The sequence below is a fragment of the Schistocerca serialis genome, chromosome 9, assembly GCF_023864345.2.
Source record: "Schistocerca serialis cubense isolate TAMUIC-IGC-003099 chromosome 9, iqSchSeri2.2, whole genome shotgun sequence".
Classification (NCBI taxonomy): Eukaryota; Metazoa; Arthropoda; class Insecta; order Orthoptera; family Acrididae; genus Schistocerca; species Schistocerca serialis.
Window position 1 is genome coordinate 407,254,830 of NC_064646.1, and position 18,677 is coordinate 407,273,506.

The following is an 18,677-nucleotide window of genomic DNA, read 5'->3' on the forward strand; positions in this document are numbered from 1 at the left end:
CTGATGAGGAACATCATTTCCTATTGGGAACGTGTAGTGTTTGTACAAAGGGGCGTTTTATTAAGCAGCCCTACCACAATTGCATTTTAATTTGTGGTGACTTAATGTGCTTGCTCCAGGCTGTTGATTGATAGGTGTTACTTTCGTCACCCGTGACATCTGCTATTATGACCTCCTCTCTGGCCTAAGTCGTACTGTCTGATCAATGGTCACAAGTCATGTGGGTATCCCAGGAAATGAACTAGCTAATTGTTTGGATAATGCACTCACCTATGATTCACCATAACAAATCCCAGTACAGAACTGTGGGTGCAAATAAGACTTCACCTCACGTGGAGAAGGAACAACATTTGGTGGGCTACTGCTCCCTCTAACAAACTATGCACTGTCAAGGAGATTACTGCTGCATGTAACTTTGCTTTCCTTTCCTCCTGGAAGGAATCCACCATCCTATGTTCCCTCTGCATCGGTCATACCAAATTAACACACAGTTTTCTTGTATGTAACAAGTCACTGTCACATTATGGTTGCAGAGCCTTAAGCAGTAGCTAGCATCCTTGTGGAATGCCTACTTCTTCTAGCTCTTCATGCTAAGCCTAAGCATGGTCTTCCAGATTCTTAACTCTAATATTGGTTTAATAGTTGAATTGCTTGTCAGTGAAAGTGATTTTTATTGTCAGATATAATGTTTGAAACTACTTTTGGGATGAGGCAGTGTGGTTGGGACATCTTCTTTTCCAGCTCCTTTGGTCACATCTAAATCTCCATTTTAATTGCATTTAAATTCAGTCAGTCCATTTCTCTCCATGCCTTATTTTTTCAGTTTAGGGGTAGCTCTTTGATAAATACTGGGTGCTGTTTCCTACTTTATACTGTGACTATAATGATTATAGGAAGGACACTCCCCTTCACATGCAGAGGCCCAGGGGCACTCACCTGGCTCCATCAACCTGCTAACCTGACTATTTTTCTCACCTTGTTTTGTTATTGTAGGCCCAACTGGTGTCCATTAAGTTTTTAGCCTTCTCACATTTATTATAGTCTGGCCTAGTGGCCTAGCAGTAGAGCACTTGACTGGAAACTAAGAATCGCAGGATTGAATCCCTGTGAGACCTTGGCTGTTTCAGTCTGTATTTTGGTTTAGCCTTCACCTCTCAACAAAGAGAGGAGTTGCCAGAAATGATACATTGTTTGGATTCCACCTTAAACTGTAAGTCCCCTTTGCCCAGTTGGATAACTTGTCTATGTTAGGGACATGCAAGTTTCCAAAGTGGCATCCAGTTGAAAGACATACACCAGGCCAGTGGGCCACACGAAATTGTTGTTGTTGTTATTATTGACGGAGAAAGTGATTATCTCACTGTTCAGTTCTTTATCCCACAAGTAATGTACCAATTTTCTCTTAAATTTCAAAACTTCCAGAAACATCAGTAACAACAGATCCTATTAGTTTCCAAACCACTCAGATTCTCAGCAAAAGCAGATTAAACCATTATTACAGAACTACCAAGCAGAAAAGGAGAGGCACAGGCCAAGAGAAAGATGGGTGGGTGCATTGGCAGAGGGCAGTACACCAAGAGGGTGTGGGAACATGAATATGGAGGTGGTGATAGGGCAGAGGGCATGGAAACTGTTGGGTGGAGGGTATTGGGGCAGTAGGTTACTGTAGTTTGAGCCTGGGAAATGATCCCTGAGGTGGGGGTTAGGATTGAGAGTGACATTTGTGGAGGTGGGATGGGTTATGGAACACCACTTTAGGAGGGTTGAGTGGAATATCAGTTTAGGAGGGGTGGGAAGGATCATTGGTAGGATGTCCCTCGTTTCAGGCATGATGATAGGTAATCAAACCCCTGAGGTAGAATGTGGCTCAATTGTTCCAGTCCAGGGTGACAAAGGAGGTGCTCCTTTGTAACTGGTTCTTGGGTGTGGTGGAAGGGTTGGGGATTTGTGGGGAAATGACACACAGATCTGTTTGTGGATTAGGTCTGGGGGATAGTGCCCATCTGTGATGACCTTGGTGAGACTCTCGGCATGCTGGGCAAGGGACTTCTTGTCGCTGCAGATATGTCATCCCCATGTGGCCAGGATGTATGGGAAACTTTTTGTTATATGGAAGGCATGATTGCTATCAAAATGCGGGTACTGTTGGTGGTTGGTGGGTTTAATGTGGACAGAGGTATGGATGGAGCCGTCGGAGAGGAGGAGGACCAGGTGAAGTGGATGGGAGAGAAGGTGTTGAGATAGTGAAGGAATGAGGATAGTGTGCCTTGGTACTTAGTCCAGATCATGAAGATATCCAACAGCATGGAGGCGCTCATGGCGGTGCCACAGGTTTGTTTGTATACCTTTCCTTCAAAGGAATAGTTGTGACTTATGATAAAGTTAGTAAGGTGTTCTAGTTCGTCCATCCCTGTGCCACTCGCAATCGCAAACTCATCCCGCAGGGATCGTATACCTGTGTGAAGACCCGCACGCAAGATCTGCCGAATCCACACACCCAGCACTTCCTGTTCCAGTCCTGTCACAGGTTTGTAGTGCCTCATCAGAAGCCGGACCACCTGTGAAAGCAGCTCTGCTGCAATCATTGCAGAGCTTTTTATGCTGATATGACTACCAACCAGCTGTCCACCAGGATGAATGGCCACCAACAAACTGTGGCCAAGAGCAAAGTAAATCACCCTGTGGCACAACATAAGGTGAACTTAACAGGCTTCATTTCAATGGCTGCTTCACAGCCTGCACCATCAGGATCCTCCACTCCTCCACCAGCTTTTTTGAAATGCCCAAATGAGGGTTATTGTTACAACACATCCTCTGCTTCTGAAATCATCCTGCCCTGCTAGTCACATCACCTCACTGTCTTTGTATGCCATCATCTACCACACACCAGCTTGTCTCTCAGTTTCCCTGCTCCTATCTGCCCCCCCCCCCCCACCCCCACCCCCAGCTACTCCCTTCCTCACACCTCCATGGCCCGCAGCCTCCCAGTGCTGCGCCTGATGGCAGTCTTGTCATGCTTGCTTCTAGTCCCTGCAAGCTCTGCCAGACAGCGCTCTTGACTCCCCCCCCCCCCCCCCCCATATCCTGCTATCCCTTTGAATAGAGATGTTGAAATGAAAATGGATTAATAATTGCTTGAATAATTGGAAAATGCATCAGAAAGAATAGTTGAAAAAATTTTTGAAGATAATTTGCGAATCTTTGCACAATCTTGGGTGAACTTCAACTGATACAAATATCAACAGGCCTTTAATATCATTACATTCAAGGTCAATAAAGATAATTTGCATTACATACTGCTGCTTCCAGTAGTGTGGGGTACCAAAATAATCACCACAACCATTGAAATTGTCAATCTTGTCTCATGAAGCACAATATTTTTAATATAAGTAAACCAAGTTCAGTGGGTCCTATCAGGTCTTAGTCATTACGTTTACATTAATTCCATTGTTTACTCTTGAGTGTGACAATATCAATGCAGGAACACTCCTCCATATATCGTGTGAATTGTTCTTGTCTTCACAGAACCTCTTGATGCAGGATCTTGGTGGTGAGTGAAATGATGAACAGATAGGATTCAAACTTATAACCGTGCGAATAAATATTCATTTTCTAATAACTTTTTATGATACTTTTAATGAACGGTTAAAATACACATTTTTAAGAATGCTGGTACAACAGATCCAAGCATACGTCCGTACGTCACCATTTCCTGAAACAAAATGGTGGAGACACATGAATCAATAAACTGAAGAGTGTACTTACTTTGGTTCATACAGATATTTAACGCTGTATCAAAACATTATCCTTGCCACAAAATAACTCGTTAATTTACTCTTTAGTAGCATCTTTGGTTTATAGCTCATTCAGTTTACATTAGCTTAAATATAAGGGGCATTCAAATGAAACCTGGTCACTAGTGTAAAGTAATGGTAACGATTTTATTAACTCAAAAATGTAGTTACACACAGTACACGTACTCAGAAGTAGTCACCAAAATTCTTGGCACATTTATCCCATTGCCACACTAGCTGGTCGATCCCGTCCTTGAAGAAGCAAGTAGGCTGCTGTCGGATCCAGGCCTGGACCCAGTCACACACTTCATCATCCGTTGCGAATTGATGTCTTCGAATAGCTTGTTTTAGAGGTCCAAACACGTAAAACTCACATGGTGAATTCAATTCCGCAACCATTTCCGGTGTGATGACACGATGAGCCTGTCCAGGACAAGCATTGTCTTCCAGTGACTTGCGCCCCTCAAGGAATCGTTTGTGCCATTCCACAACACTTGTACACTCCGACTGTATTCACCGTACACAGCCTTCATCCATCGATACATTTCATGGCCTCCAACTCCCTCCTCCACCAAAAATCGAATTACTCCTCGTTCCTGCTTACTCGCCTGCATGTTTGGTAGTGGACGATAACTTGTGTGACCACTTTCTCTTTGGCGTGAAACCACACTGGCGCTATGCGTCTCAAATGGTGCACTCGCGTCAGTCTCTCCACCAATAGATAGCACCACTATACCAGCAGTTACATGGGAATGAACCTCATATAAGAAAAGAAAGAAAAATAAAATGGTTCAATATACCTTCCCCTTCCCTGCCGCCTCTAGCAGATTGCTGTTTCCATTCAACTTCACAGTTGCATTCCAGTCCTAGATGTCGGAGATGGGAGTTGTGTGTGAGGAGTACTTGCTTGTGTGAATGTGTGTGTGTGTGTGTGTGTGTGTGTGTGTGTGTGTGTGTTTCTTTTCTGAAGAAGGCTTTGGCCAAAAGCTAAATGTGTGACAGTCTTTTCATTATGCCTGTCTGCAACTCAGTGTGCCATCTTCTTCAACATATTCTTGATATTCCAACCTGGAGCTTCCTTTGCTTTATTAATATAAATGTAGATGTGTGATTTTTATGATCTGCAAAGTGTACAAGCACATGACCAGGCATGCTGCAATCAACCCCAGAGATGAGAGATGGCAACTTCTCAGCATGGGAATGTGTTCTTTAGCGAACTGCGCCACTTAGAGGCGCAAGAAGCAGCTTACAGCTTCCTAATTCTCAATCCATATTGCTACGCCACAACTTTCTTACCAGTTTCAAACTGTTTACATGTATTGAGATGCTTTAGCATTGTGTTATTAAAAGTAAATCGTGACATTTACATTTATTGTCATAGGTATGGAGTTGTAGCATATATGAATTTTTTATTTTTTGTTGCAGCTTCGAGCTCAAGTACGTGAAATGGAAGCAAAGATGAAAGATCGTGATACTGAACTGACACTTTTACGAGAAAGATGCTCAACACTTACAGATCTGTGTAACAACAAACAGCTGGAAGAGAGAGATGTATTGCAGAAACGTGTTGAAGAGTTGACAAAACTAAATGAGGAGCAAACTGAAAGGATAAAGGTAGTGATACTATATACATCATTATATAGTTGCTCAATGCACATCCTCATTCGTTTCTTAAATATGGTCGTGGTTGTTTGTCTGTTCATATGTATGATCTCTCTGATTCAGAGAATATTAATAAACAGTATATGATCCTCAACAAGATTCCAGGGAGCTATTCTCCTGAGACTAATTATTCAAATATTCACTGACCATTAAATACAAATTTTGAATTGGATGTTTTGTATGTTATGAAATTCATTTGAGTGAGTGGATCTTAACATCTGTTGTGGGTCTTTTAGGAGAGAGAAACCTCACCAGAGGTTTGATGCATTACATGCTGATTTCAGAGAGGAAGAATACAGCTACATTAATTACATAAGGTGGCATTCCTTGTTGCAGACCCAAGAAAGAAAAAGTCTGCGTAATATTAGTTAACTGTGTAAGTGTTCATGGCAAGGTTCCAGAAATAGTCTTACTTACAAATAATAGATGTGTCAGTTTTGTACTAGGAACAGGAAGTTGGCTGAAAACAGAAATGAATACCAGAAATATCTTAAATTCCAATTGGAATTTGTTTCATAAGATTGGCTGTATGCCATTGGTGGAGGTAAGTTTATAGTTGTGAATGCTACAACCATATCTAATGAAATTAGTCCGGATACTGATGGCAAAATAATTTGGGTCAAAATAAGTATTAAAAGTGGATCAAATGTGATAATTAGGTGATTTTATAGATCACCTGCCTAAGAAGCCACAGTGATGAAACATTTTAGTGAAAACATAAGTTTTCTGATCATGTTGTAGTATTGGGGAAGATTGCAACTTAACGGTTATATACAGAGAGACTCAAGTGATAAGGGCAGGTGGTAGTGATAAGAATTTGCATGATGTTGTTCTAAATGCCTTATCTGTAATTTGCCAATACTCAAGTGATAAAGGTGGGTGGTTAAGATAAGAATGTGTGTAATACTGTACTAAATGATTTATTCAAAAATTGCCAACACACCAATGATATGGGCAGACAATTGGGATAAGAATTTGTGAGATATTTTTCTAAAGGCCTTATGTGAAAATTACCTTGAGCAGTTAATCAGAGAACCAACAAGTGAGGGCAGTGCCTCACATCTTCTGGTTTCAGACAGATCTGAACTTCTAGATTCCGTTGACATAATATGGAGAATCAGTCATTATACAATTGTTGTATTATCACTGAGTGCAGGGGACAGTAGAAATGTAGAAATATATTTCTATTTGTGACAAGAAACAGATTTCAGATTGCCTAAGCAGTTTTGTGTAGGTATGACGTGCAGCTTAACAAGTTTTGAAGAAAAGTGAACTGGGTCATTACAGTATGACTATACTGTTTTCAACAACTAGTTTCAATAGTGATTCTTGTAAGTTTTCCCAGTGTAATGAATATTCCATGAGGAATGCAGTCAGGTGACACCAACATCTTGCCATTATATTTCAGCTGACAGCCATCTTCAGGTGAGTATTTTACACTGGAGATTGCTGGTGCATGTCGCTAAATTTCTACTAAAAATTCCATCCACAAGAATATCCCATTTACGATGGAAGAGGAAAAAGGCTGTCCACTTGTGCTAGGTGTCTTAGTCAGACAGTAGATGTGTTATTGAGGAATTTTGTTTACTGTAAGCCCATTCATATACACCTGTATTTACATATAGTCTTGTATTTGTGGGTGTCTTGCTGCTAACACCCTTCATGAACTTTGGGTGTCCTCCAACTGTTTGTATACCAGGCACAAGATGTGCCTGATGAGGGCAGCCTTGCAAAGGACCGGGAACCCTGCAATCTGTGTTCAAATATAATGGGTATTCTCCACAACAGGTTAGCAAAGCTTTAAGAAGGAAGGAAAGCTTTAAGCAGGAAGAAATATGACTGCTCACAAAATCAAGAGGAGGAGGAGTTGTTCAAGTCCAGGGTGTTCCTCCCATACGTCAGCAATATTTCATTGAAATTAGGCAGAATCCTGAAGAAACATGATGTTACAGTGATCTAGCCATGTATCCATGTATACAGACCTTCCTTCTGGTCTATCAGCTCGGTGAAGGATGGACAGGGAACCACAGAATACCATACCAGTGTGGCAATACTAACCCTGGTCAGACCACATCTACACAACTTCAAAGGTGTGGAACATTATTATCACACCACCTTTTACAGCTAGTAAATCAGCCATAGCCCAGCATTGTATCTCTGAAGAACATTCTGTGGATTGTTTTGCCGTGAAAATATTGGCCACAACAAGATACTCCTAGGTTTCAGTATTTTAGGAAACTGTGGAAATACGTTTGGTGGAAGATCTTACTAATTGTGATGGCATCTTACTAATTCCGATGGTGGCTTTTGACTGGATAAGGTTTGAGACTCAGTGGTTTCTTTAATATCTTCAGTAAGAAAAAAATTTATTGCTAATGACACAGCTACAGCAATTAATTTTATTATGGTTACACGTGAATTTTAACTCTGTGAGCCCTAAATTCGACGCAGGGTGTGCTCTTAATATCACCATTATGCATGCACCTGAGCACCACAGAGGGAATGATATTTAAAAAGGATACTCAGAGGGTGCCATTGCACCGATTTTTTGTATAAATTTAGTTGTGTGCACCAGCAACCTCCAGTGTAAAACACTGAAGGTGGCCGAGTGGTTGTCAGCCAGAATATTGTGCAAGAAGTGGACATTATCTGACTGCAATGCCGAATAGTTTCAATGCATTATTATCTGGTTGAATGAAATTGAGACATGCTGTCTATTTATAGCCAACCATGGTACATGGTGCAAATGGCTTGCTATAGTTAGCTGATATGACTTAGTTATATTTGACCAGATGATGATCGAGCTATCAAATCTAGTCATTGAATACAGTTTGAGACTGTTGAATGTAAAGACAAATAAGAGTATTGGATAATATGCTTGAGATTGGTATGTATGGAATGTAAAGACAAATTTGAAGAGTATTGGATAATATGCTTGATATAGGTATGTATTGAGCAAAGATTTAATCATAAACAAAGCCTTGTGCACAATTTAAAATTGAATAAAGTTAAAATGTATGTGAGAAGAGCCATGCATTGAAATAATTTGAAAGAAAATTTCTGTTTATTGATTGTTAAAAATTATAAGAAATTTTGCTCTTAAATTAAGTCAGTAAATTGATTAAGACATATATCCAGTCATCAGCAACCATAAATGCACCAAAATGGAAGTTAAAAGGGAATAGGCAAAATGCTAAACTCTGTATTTTTTTATACTTTTTACAGCACAATCATATGACAATTTCACAATGTGATGACTGGTTTTGACCAGCCATTGTTTGTCTTCAGACTAAAGGTACATGCTGCAAGTGGTTTCCTTTACATTATTTATAGTCCTGACAATGTATCATGAAATATCAAACAACACGAGTCAGTTGCTTAACTTTATAAGCTCCAAGAGAGTAAGTCATTTTTTCCAAAATACTATTTTGTGTTTTCTGGTGTTTAAAAGGTTCTCTTTCAGTTACCTAATTAATTATCAATCTTATAATTCACTTTCAAATAATTTTCAACAGTTGTGAATCACAATCAACATTTGTTGTATGATGTGATCAAATGGTTAAACCCGACTAAAGCCTTTACAGGACTTCTGAATACATTTTCTTTCTGACAGTGTTGAATGTCGTCTTCATTGACAAATCTTATAGTGTGATACTCGAAAGTTCTCCTTGACACTCTGCACAGCATTGAAAGCATCTGCTATGATATAGGAATGTCTGTTGATGAATACCATATGCTGCATGCCTCACAAGGAGTACCTCAAACAAATAATAAAGTGCAAAATAAACATTTGACCTAGTACAGGACATCATATAAATGACAGCATTCTGCTGTATTTAACTATCATAGAAATTATAGTAAAATCATAGTAGGTATGCTGGCTTATTTATAGATGATGAGTGCACAGGAAATTTCTCCCCTCTAACGCTTCTGGGAACATTCCCGAATTCAATTCAGCCAAATTCTATACCATCACAAATTGCTTTACTGAGAAAGATTGTACTGCAATTCTTTCCTTCAGTTGCCCCACAGAAAACCTAAATGCCATGTTTTGAGGTAACTTATCGTGGAGGAAAGTGATGAGAATTGCTTGGTTACCTGTCCTGCTCAAAGTATACAGAAAGACTTTATGCAAAGTATACAGAAAGACTTGGTCCTTTTTTCGGAACAATCTGTCATAGATATGAGATGCTCCAAGTGATTGAAAAAATGAAAAATCATGCCCATTTTCAAGAAGAGTCACACAGCTATATGTCTATATCATTGATGTCAGTGTGTTGTAGAATTTTGGAACAAATTTCACTTTTGCTTGTTACACTCTTTATGGAGTGCAAAAGTCTCCACCAGAAATCAATATGATTTAGCCGACAATCATTTTTGAAACCCAGCCTGTTCTGTTTATCCAGCAGACCCAGGAGGCAACAAATACTGACACCTAGGCTGATGCCAAGGTATTTGCCTTCTGAGAGGCACTTGACATAGTTCTATATTGCCACTTAACGAACAAAATGTGGATATATGAAATATTAGGCCAAGTTTATGATTTGAGTGAAGAATTTTCGGCAAACAGGACACAGAATATCATTTTTAATTAGTACAACACAATAAAATTATATGTGTGTCTAAACATTCAGCCACTGAAACTTATGAATAGCTGCAGCAAGTGTGCAGTGAAGATTCACTACCTTGTGCAACAGTGTTGAGGAGGTTCAAGGACTTCATAGAAGGCCGACTTGTCTGTGTTAAGGAAGGTGAGCCTAGTGTTCCAGCGTCTCCTGTGACTGAAGCCAACATCAATACAGCTGCTGTGATTGTACGTGAGGCTCAGCAAACAACATTGCCTAGCCTCAGCGAAGTGTTGAGATTGTCATGTGGTAGTGTCTTTACTATTATGCATGATTGTCTCCATACGACCTGTCTTTGTGCCCATTGGGTGCCACATCTGTCGATTCCTGAATTAAAGGCAGTGTGAATGGAGACTTGGCATGAGGTGCTGTGTCTCTCTGTTGATGGAGGAGATGCGTTTCTAGAATCAATTATCATTAATGATGATTCATGGCTGCATCATTATGATCCTAGAGGAAAACGAGCCAGCACAGTGTGGAAATCACCAGGTTCTCCAACAACAAAAAAGGCAAATGTTGTTGCATCTGTAGGGGAAAATGATGGTAATCACGTTTTTTGGCTGTCATGGAATGATTTAGGAGTATGCAGTTCCCCCTCACACTATTGTAACAGCAGCAAATTACCTATCAGTATTGGCTAAACTGAGGAAGTTCATTGCAAGGAAATGACCAGAACTTTCACAGAGTGAGTGTCAACTTCCTCATGACAGTGTGCAGCCTCGCGTTGCAAATCAAGCCATGCAGTTTCTGGCGTAGTTCAACATTACCTGTGTACCATATATAGCCCTGAGCTTGCACCCTGTGATTTTTTTTTATTCCCATCACTAAAGGCAAAGCTTCAGGACATTCGATTTGAGAACTGTGATGCAGTACTCAAGAAATGTGAGGCAATTCTTAAGGACATGACAAAGAATGACCTGCACCATATGTTTGAGGATTGGCAGAGATGCTAAAATAGTACATTCAAGTAGGAGGGGAGTGCCTTGAAAAAGATTATGTAAACAATGAAGCTGAGTAATAAACATCTGTGAAAAAGAAATCAGTCTCAGTCTTTGTTGATCAGCCCTCGCACTATAAATGGCTTAAGGTAACATTTGAAGCTCCACAAAACTATTCTACATCTACAATGATACTCCACAATCCAACTTACCATGTGTGGCGGAGGGTACCCTGTACCACTACTAGTCATTTCCTTTCTTGTTCCACTTGCAAATACAACAAGAGAAAAAGGGCTCTGTATTTCTCCGTATGAGCCCTAATTTCTTGTACAAAGGACGTTCTAAAAGTTTTGCACAGTCGTCTAATTTTTTTGTTTTTTTTGCAGGAGGAGAATGAAATTTTTGTGAACATGCTTGGGAACATTTAGCTGTACATTGAGCCTACTCAATGTAGCTTCCATCAGCTGTGATGCACCTGGTCCAACATTCTTTCCATGATGTAAATGCACTTTGGTAAAATTCTGGGGATGGACTTTTACACTATCGCTTGACACAGGAAATAAGGTCTTTCTCACTATCAAATGTTTTACGGCCAGGAGGGCCTTCAGATGACCAAAGAGGTAAAAATCAACCGTAGCCAAGTCTAGACTGTAAGGAGAAAGAGGAACAACTTCCCAACCCTTTTTTTTTTTTTTTTTTTCTCCAGTGTTTAAAGGCTGTATGGATTTTGGCATGGTGTAGTCTGATGAGCTGATCCTGAAGCTGTTGTCTGTGGGTCTTGATGGCATCTCGCAGCTTGTCCAATGATGAACAGTAACGGTCCTGGTTAATTGTGGAGCCAGGTTCCAAAAAGTCAATGAAAATGACACCATACTGATCCCAGAAGAAGGAGGCTGCCACCTTTTGGCCTGCTGTTCGTGAAAGTCTTGGTTTCCTCTTCTGAGGGAACCTGTATGACGCCACTCCGTGGATTGGGTTTTGCTCCCAGGTTCGGACAAAAACAACCATGTTTCATCCTGGGTATTGATGCCATCAAAACACTGTTTCCACACTTCAGTAAAGGTCTTCATGAGACCCTCGCATGCATTCTTCCTCATTGTTTTCAATTCTCTTGTCAATAATCTAGGCACCCAACGTGCACAGATTTTTCTGTACCCTAGTGACTGTACCAGTGATACCACACTACCCGATGACAAACGAGCCATTTCAGCAAGCTATCGTGTCATCACACACCTGTCGTTTTGGATGATTTGATCAATGGTCTCCTTATTCACATCACTCAATGCCGTCGATGGTCTATTGCATTGTGGATTGTCCAGTAGAGAGAAATCACTACCTTTAAACCTTTGCAACCACCGCTGGACACTGCTGCGATCCACCGTGTTCTCCCCATAAATAGGGAGCAACTTCTTCTGAATCAATGTGGCAGAATCTTCGCCGGTCTTGAGGAGGAACTCCATCACCGACCGTTGTCACAACCTGAAATCTACTTCACGGTTCATTATGGTTCACCTGTAAATAAAAGAAAATACTTTTATATGCCAACTTATAGCTAATGTTCCAAGTATGTTCACAAAAAATTTCATTTTCCTCCTGCAAAAAATAAAAAAAATTAGAGACGACTATGCAAAACTTCTTGAATACCCTTTGTATTTCATATTCGTGGTCCTTACGCACAATGTATGTTGGAGGCAACATAATCATTTTGCTGTCAGCTTCAGATCCCTGTTCTCTAAATGTTCTCAGTAATGTTCCTTGAAAAGAAGGTCACCTTCCCTCCAAGGATTCTCATTTGAGTTCCCGAAGCATGTCCATAACATGTCCATAACACTCGCATGTTGTTTGAACCTACCAGTAACGGATCTAGAAGCCTGCTTCTGAATTTCTTTGATGTCTTCCTGTAACCTGACCTGGTACAGGTCCCAGACTCTTGAGCAGTACTCAAGACTAGGTTCCACCAGTGTCCTATGTGCAGTGTCCTTTACAGATGAACCGCACTTTCCTAGAATTCTCCCAATAAAAAAAAGTCGACCATTCGCCTTTCGTACTACAGTTTTCACATGTTTGTTCCATTTCATGTCGCTTTTCAATGTTATGTTCAAATATTTAAAAGACATGACTGTGTCAAGCAGGATACTACTACTGCTGTATCTGAACATTACGGGTTTGTTGTTCTTACTCATCTGCATTACCTTACTTGCTTCTGAATTTAGAGTTAGCTGCCATTCACCACACCAACTAGAAATATTGTCTAAGTTATCTTGTACCTTCCTACAGTCACTCAATGATGACGCCTTACTCTACACCACAGCATCATCAGCAAACCACTTCAGATTGCTGCCCATCCTGTCTGCCAACTCATTTATGTATGTAGAAAATTAGAAAATAACAGCAGCCCTATCACACTTTTGTGGGCCACTCCTGAGGATATCCTTGCCTCTGATGGACATTCGCCGTCAATGACTGAGTTCTATAACTGAAGAAGTTTTCGAGCCACCCACATATCTGTGAATCTGTTCCATATGCTTGTACCTTCTTTAACAGCCTGCCGTGGGGCACCGTGCCAAACACTTTCCAGAAATGTGTATGAAATGTGCCTGTTGCCCTTCATCCATAGATGCAGTATATCATGTTAGAAAAGGACAAGCTGAGATTTGCATGAGTGATGCTCTCTAAAACCATGCTGATTTATCGGCATAAGCTTCTCATTTCAAGAAAATTTATTGTATTCAAACGAGAATATGTTCTAGGATTCTACAGCGAACCAATGTTAGGGGTATTGGTCTGTAATTGTGCGGGTGAGTTCTTATGCCCTTCTTATACACAAGAGTCACCTGTGCATTTTTGCAGTCACTGGGGCTCTGCACTGGGTGAGAGATTTGCAATAAATGCAAACTAAGTAAGGGACCAATGCTATTCTCCTGCATGAAAGATTTCTTGAACGTGAAATTTAAAACTTCAGCTTTCGTTTTACTATCTTCAACTGTCAATTGACTTGTGGAAGCCTTAGACCCACTTAGTGATTTTAAATACAACCAGAATTTTCTCAGGTTCTCTGCCAGATCTTTTGCTAAGGTATGGTGGTGGTAGTAGTTGTATGCTTCACACGTAGATCTTTTCACAGATGCACATATCTCAACTAAACTTTGATTTTCATAATTTGTGCGTTCTCTTTTGAACCGAGTGTGCAACAGCTTCTGCTTCTTCAGCAGTTTCTGAATCTCTCTATTGAACCATGGCAAGTCTTTTCTGTCCTTAATCCACTTACTAGGCCCATAATTTTCTTGACCACAATTTACAATCTCCTTAAACTTTACCCATAATTCCTCCACGTACCTCTTACTGAAGCTAAGTGATACCAATTCACTATTTAATTGAGATGCTAGCAACTGCGGATCTGCTCTTTTTAGTGGAAATACTCTCCTAGCGCTCTTGACTGATTTATTAACTTTCGTAACCATAGTTGCTGTATTCACATGATGATCGTTAATCACCGTCTCTATTTGTTGTGGACAGAGTCCGACCTATTTGTAGCTACAAGGTCTGAGATGTTCTTATTGTTGTGGGCTACCAAACTAATTGCTCAAGACAGTTTTCAGAAAACGTGTTCAGAAGTACTTGAAGTACTTCACATGACTGTCTATTTTTACCCCTTGTAGTGAATCCACAGACATCTCAGTCTGTACCAATAAGTTAAAGTCGCCTCCAACTAGCAGTACATGATCTGGGTATTTACACTCTACTGATCACAGACGTTCTTCGAATGTCTCTAGAGCTGTTAAATTGAGTGGCCATAAAACCCAGCCAACAAATACTTGGTTTCACCTAGACCTGTTATACAAGATCAGGTAATTTCACTGTCACACTCAACATTGCTAACTGCAATGAACACTCTCCCACTTATGGCTTGTAATCTGTCTTTTTGATATACGCTCCATGACTTGGCAAATATCCCAGAGCTCTCCACTAGAGTTTCAGCCAGCTCTTGGTCCTGAGAATAATTTGATGAGAGAACTTTCCTGGAGGGCAGTAAATTCAGGAAGTTTGTTGCAAATGCTTTGACAGTTTACTGGAAAAATTTTGACAGCGAAGTGTCTTTATTCTGAATGCAGTCTGACTTCGGTTGCTGCATGTTGACTGGCAAGTATTTATCAGGGTACCCCAAACTACTGCCAATCCTAAAAAACCCTCATGTGCACTCCACAAGTACTCTGCTACGTGAGTAGCTGCTTCCTTTGTATGGTGCACCCCTGGCCTATCATGGGAGATCCTACAAATCCCCAACCAATAACACAGATCTAGAAATCTGCAGCCACGGCTGTAACAGTGTTGATGAATCCTGTGGTTGAGATCCACCACTTGGCTCCAAACCAAAGAACCCCAATCAACACTGGGAACAATGCTGCACATTGCGAGCTCTTCTTGCACACCACACCTGAGGCCAGCAGTTTTCACTACTTCCACCAGTCGCCTGTATCAACTGGGAGTGGCCTAAGAACTGATGCGACAAGCATCGTTGGTGGCAACATGAATTAAAACTTGTAAAAAGCTGCACCCAACACGCTCGATAGCCCCAGGCAAGGCTGCCTCCATATCTCAGGTGCCCTCCAGCACACGTACCGAGTGCACATCAGTTTTCCGTCCAGCATTGAACACTATCTGCCTAAGGGACACTGCGATGCACTCGACATTGGATCTGCTGACAAATAATAAACCACTGTTGAAGGAGCAGCCATCTGCTCTCTCACAGGGTGATTGGGTGAGGTCAGATGATCAGTCTCCACATTGGCACTCCAGCTTAAGTGATGCGAACACGGTACGACCAACCACTTCCTCTGCTGTGAGGATGGATCCAATGCATTTGGTACACTAGGAGGTGCCTCAATAAGAGAGACTGTGGGCAAAACAAGCAACACCCGAGGTGTCCCATGTAACATGCCAAGTTCTCCACCACCACTATAGTCTGAGACACCTTCCTAACAAGACTGAAAAAGTAAACTTAGACTAATTGAAAAATTAAACTATAAAATCAGACAAATCCTATATATGCAACTTGCATCACTCCTGATGTGTCACATATGGATGCTGATGCCGCACTGAGCTATGTAGCAGGATGTTCAGAAGAAATGAAAACTGTGCTAGAGACTGCCCGAATTAACACATACAAAATGCAAGATTACATCTCTCAAACTAAAACACATGAAATTTTACAAATATACTACGAGGAAAAGACAGGAAAAGGTAAACTCTTAACTAACCACTCTGTAGATACGCACCAGCTGAGAGCTGGAGGACCAGATTACACTGTTGTGTATAGAGAAGTTGCAACATTAGAAAATAGTAATGAAATACAGGAAGTGTTACTCGTGATTGAAACTTGGTGAAGGGAGTGGCAGTTAGTCCTCAGTGCAGAAAATGTTATGTAACATGTCATTCATAAATGAATGGAAGGACCCATTGTTGTTTGTCTACACAGTTACCAGTCAGTCATTGGAAACAGTCACATCCATTAAATGTGTGATAGCACACATAGTGATTTAAAGGGGAATTAAAACATAAAACTTTTTTTGGAAAAGCCAGATGCCAGACTAATGATCATTGGAAGAATCATCAAGAAGTGTTGTTCAACTAGAGGTAGATAGCGTAGAGCAGTCTAGTTCATCTGTTACTTGAGAAATGCTTCTTACTTTGAGACACTTACCAAGTTGATAGAGGAAATAAAGACGCATCACAGTGTGATTTACTGTTAAAATTCCAAGAGCATATGAAGAGTACATGGGAAAAAACAAAAAGAGTCCAAAAAAATTTGAAAGTGAGATATTGGTACCACTGCATCCTTCTCAGTCAGCTGTTTCTCTGTGCTATGTAGTACCAAGGAAAACACAGTACTGTTCAAGTTACAGACGGTTAAAGAATACATATACATTGGAAAAAGTAATAGAGTCTATCTAAATCACAATGATGAACAACACAGTCTATTAAGGTATAGTTGGTGCATGCATGTTGTGTGTTCTGACTCAGGATCTATTGTCACTGAGTTGGATGTTATAGCTTCTTATTCATTTAATTCACATAGTATATGTATTGTGTTTCTTGGTTAATAGGTTTTCTTATGTAGTAGCTTGAATTTTTGTTGCAATAATGTTGGACGATTAATTTCAACTGCCTTTAAGTAAAGAAAGTGTCGAAATGTACATGCTAGTGACGAAAAATTGACAAAAAACGTAAAACATACGGCCGCGTCAGTAACGTTGGGAAAAAGCTCTGAGCCTTTGAAACTGGAGTTGACTGCCAATGTAGGCAGTATGAATGTTTCAAGAATATTTATAGCAATGAATGACATTATCTAATAACACAGTTCAACAATCTTTGGTATGATGGTGCTACTGATGCATAACAAGTTATTCATCAAGCGTTATCTCAAAGTGCCCTGTAACTTGGTGCAGACCGAAGCAAATAAAGATGATGCTAAGTTAAATGACAGCTCCTATACCTAAAAAGCTAGGGTGATAAGAGATGGTGAAGCACTAGAGGTATTAGTATTTCTTAAAGCATTTCAGTCACTCTTTGTGATTAAACCTTTCTGTTTACACATAATTAAAACGTCTTTTAGAAGAACTGGCAAGTCACTAGATGATGGACGAGGAAGCATATTAATTGACCTCAAAAGCTCGCCAAACAGACTCGTGAATACAGTTTTGTGGTGTCTTAAAAGGAAGTGAAGCACATTACAGTTTTTTTTTTAAGTATATCTTCCAGCAGACCTAAATATCAAGAAACTTCTTTGAGTTTTTTTGACCAAATATCGAGACATTCAGATTTCTTATAAATCATTTAGACACATTTTTGTCTCAAAATTGAATATCACTTTTAGCTACCCTAAAACTGAAATGTGCTTTTGGTGTGATGAGCAGATAGCTAAAATAACTGATCTCGACAGGAAAATCTGTAATGTAACAAGAGAGCAAGAAAGTGAAATGCTGCAAGTGGATCGTAGGATGCTGGAAAATGGAAATATATTGCGCCTCAAGAAAGAAGTGCCTAGAAAGAGGCTAAACATTCACCAACTTCTGAGGCCATTGCAATAGATTCAGTTAAATCCTTCCTACACCAAAAGTAACCTCAAGTAAGGTTTACTTCAGAAGACATTTTTAATGTCCATATTGTATCATGTGTCTCATCAATTATGTACACCTGTGACGAGACTCTGGCGAAGAAGGGGCAAGATGATGATGTGCCAATGCTTTGTCATTTTTTCTACAATTGTCTGAACAGTCAAATACTTGATGTCTTCACACACAAACTCTATCATTCAATTCCTGCACTAAATCACTGTTGAATTAATACAGTTCAAAAAAATGATTTTTGCATATGCAGTGTGTGGCCATTTTCTCATGGAGCCAAATAAAAGTTTTGCATTGATCCCCAAGTGTGCAAAGGCTGAAGCTCCTGAGAGCTGGAGAGAAGTGATCAGATGGGCCAGAGCCAAGCCAAGTCCATTTAATGTTGTCTTGTGTGGACAGAGCATGCTTAAAAGTTGGAGTAAATTTCTTTCTTCTAAGTCATACAAGAAAAAGCTTTCTTTTGCTCTTAGGCCAGTGAATTAGTTCAGATTTCTTCTAGCAAATTCAAGAACCATAAAACATAAAGACACAGCT

The 18,677-nt window shown here is 40.2% G+C and overlaps 1 protein-coding gene across 4 annotated transcripts in view; it reads left to right on the plus strand.

Moving 5' to 3' along the window:
* Positions 1-18,677, plus strand: part of LOC126418735 (lebercilin) — a 185,752-nt gene that overhangs the window by 93,116 nt on the left and 73,959 nt on the right. For all 4 annotated transcript variants that reach the window (XM_050085649.1, XM_050085652.1, XM_050085651.1 and 1 more), the window contains exon 6: positions 5,220-5,408. In XM_050085649.1, coding sequence (XP_049941606.1) covers positions 5,220-5,408 — 189 coding nt within the window. The remainder of the gene's footprint in view (positions 1-5,219; positions 5,409-18,677) is intronic.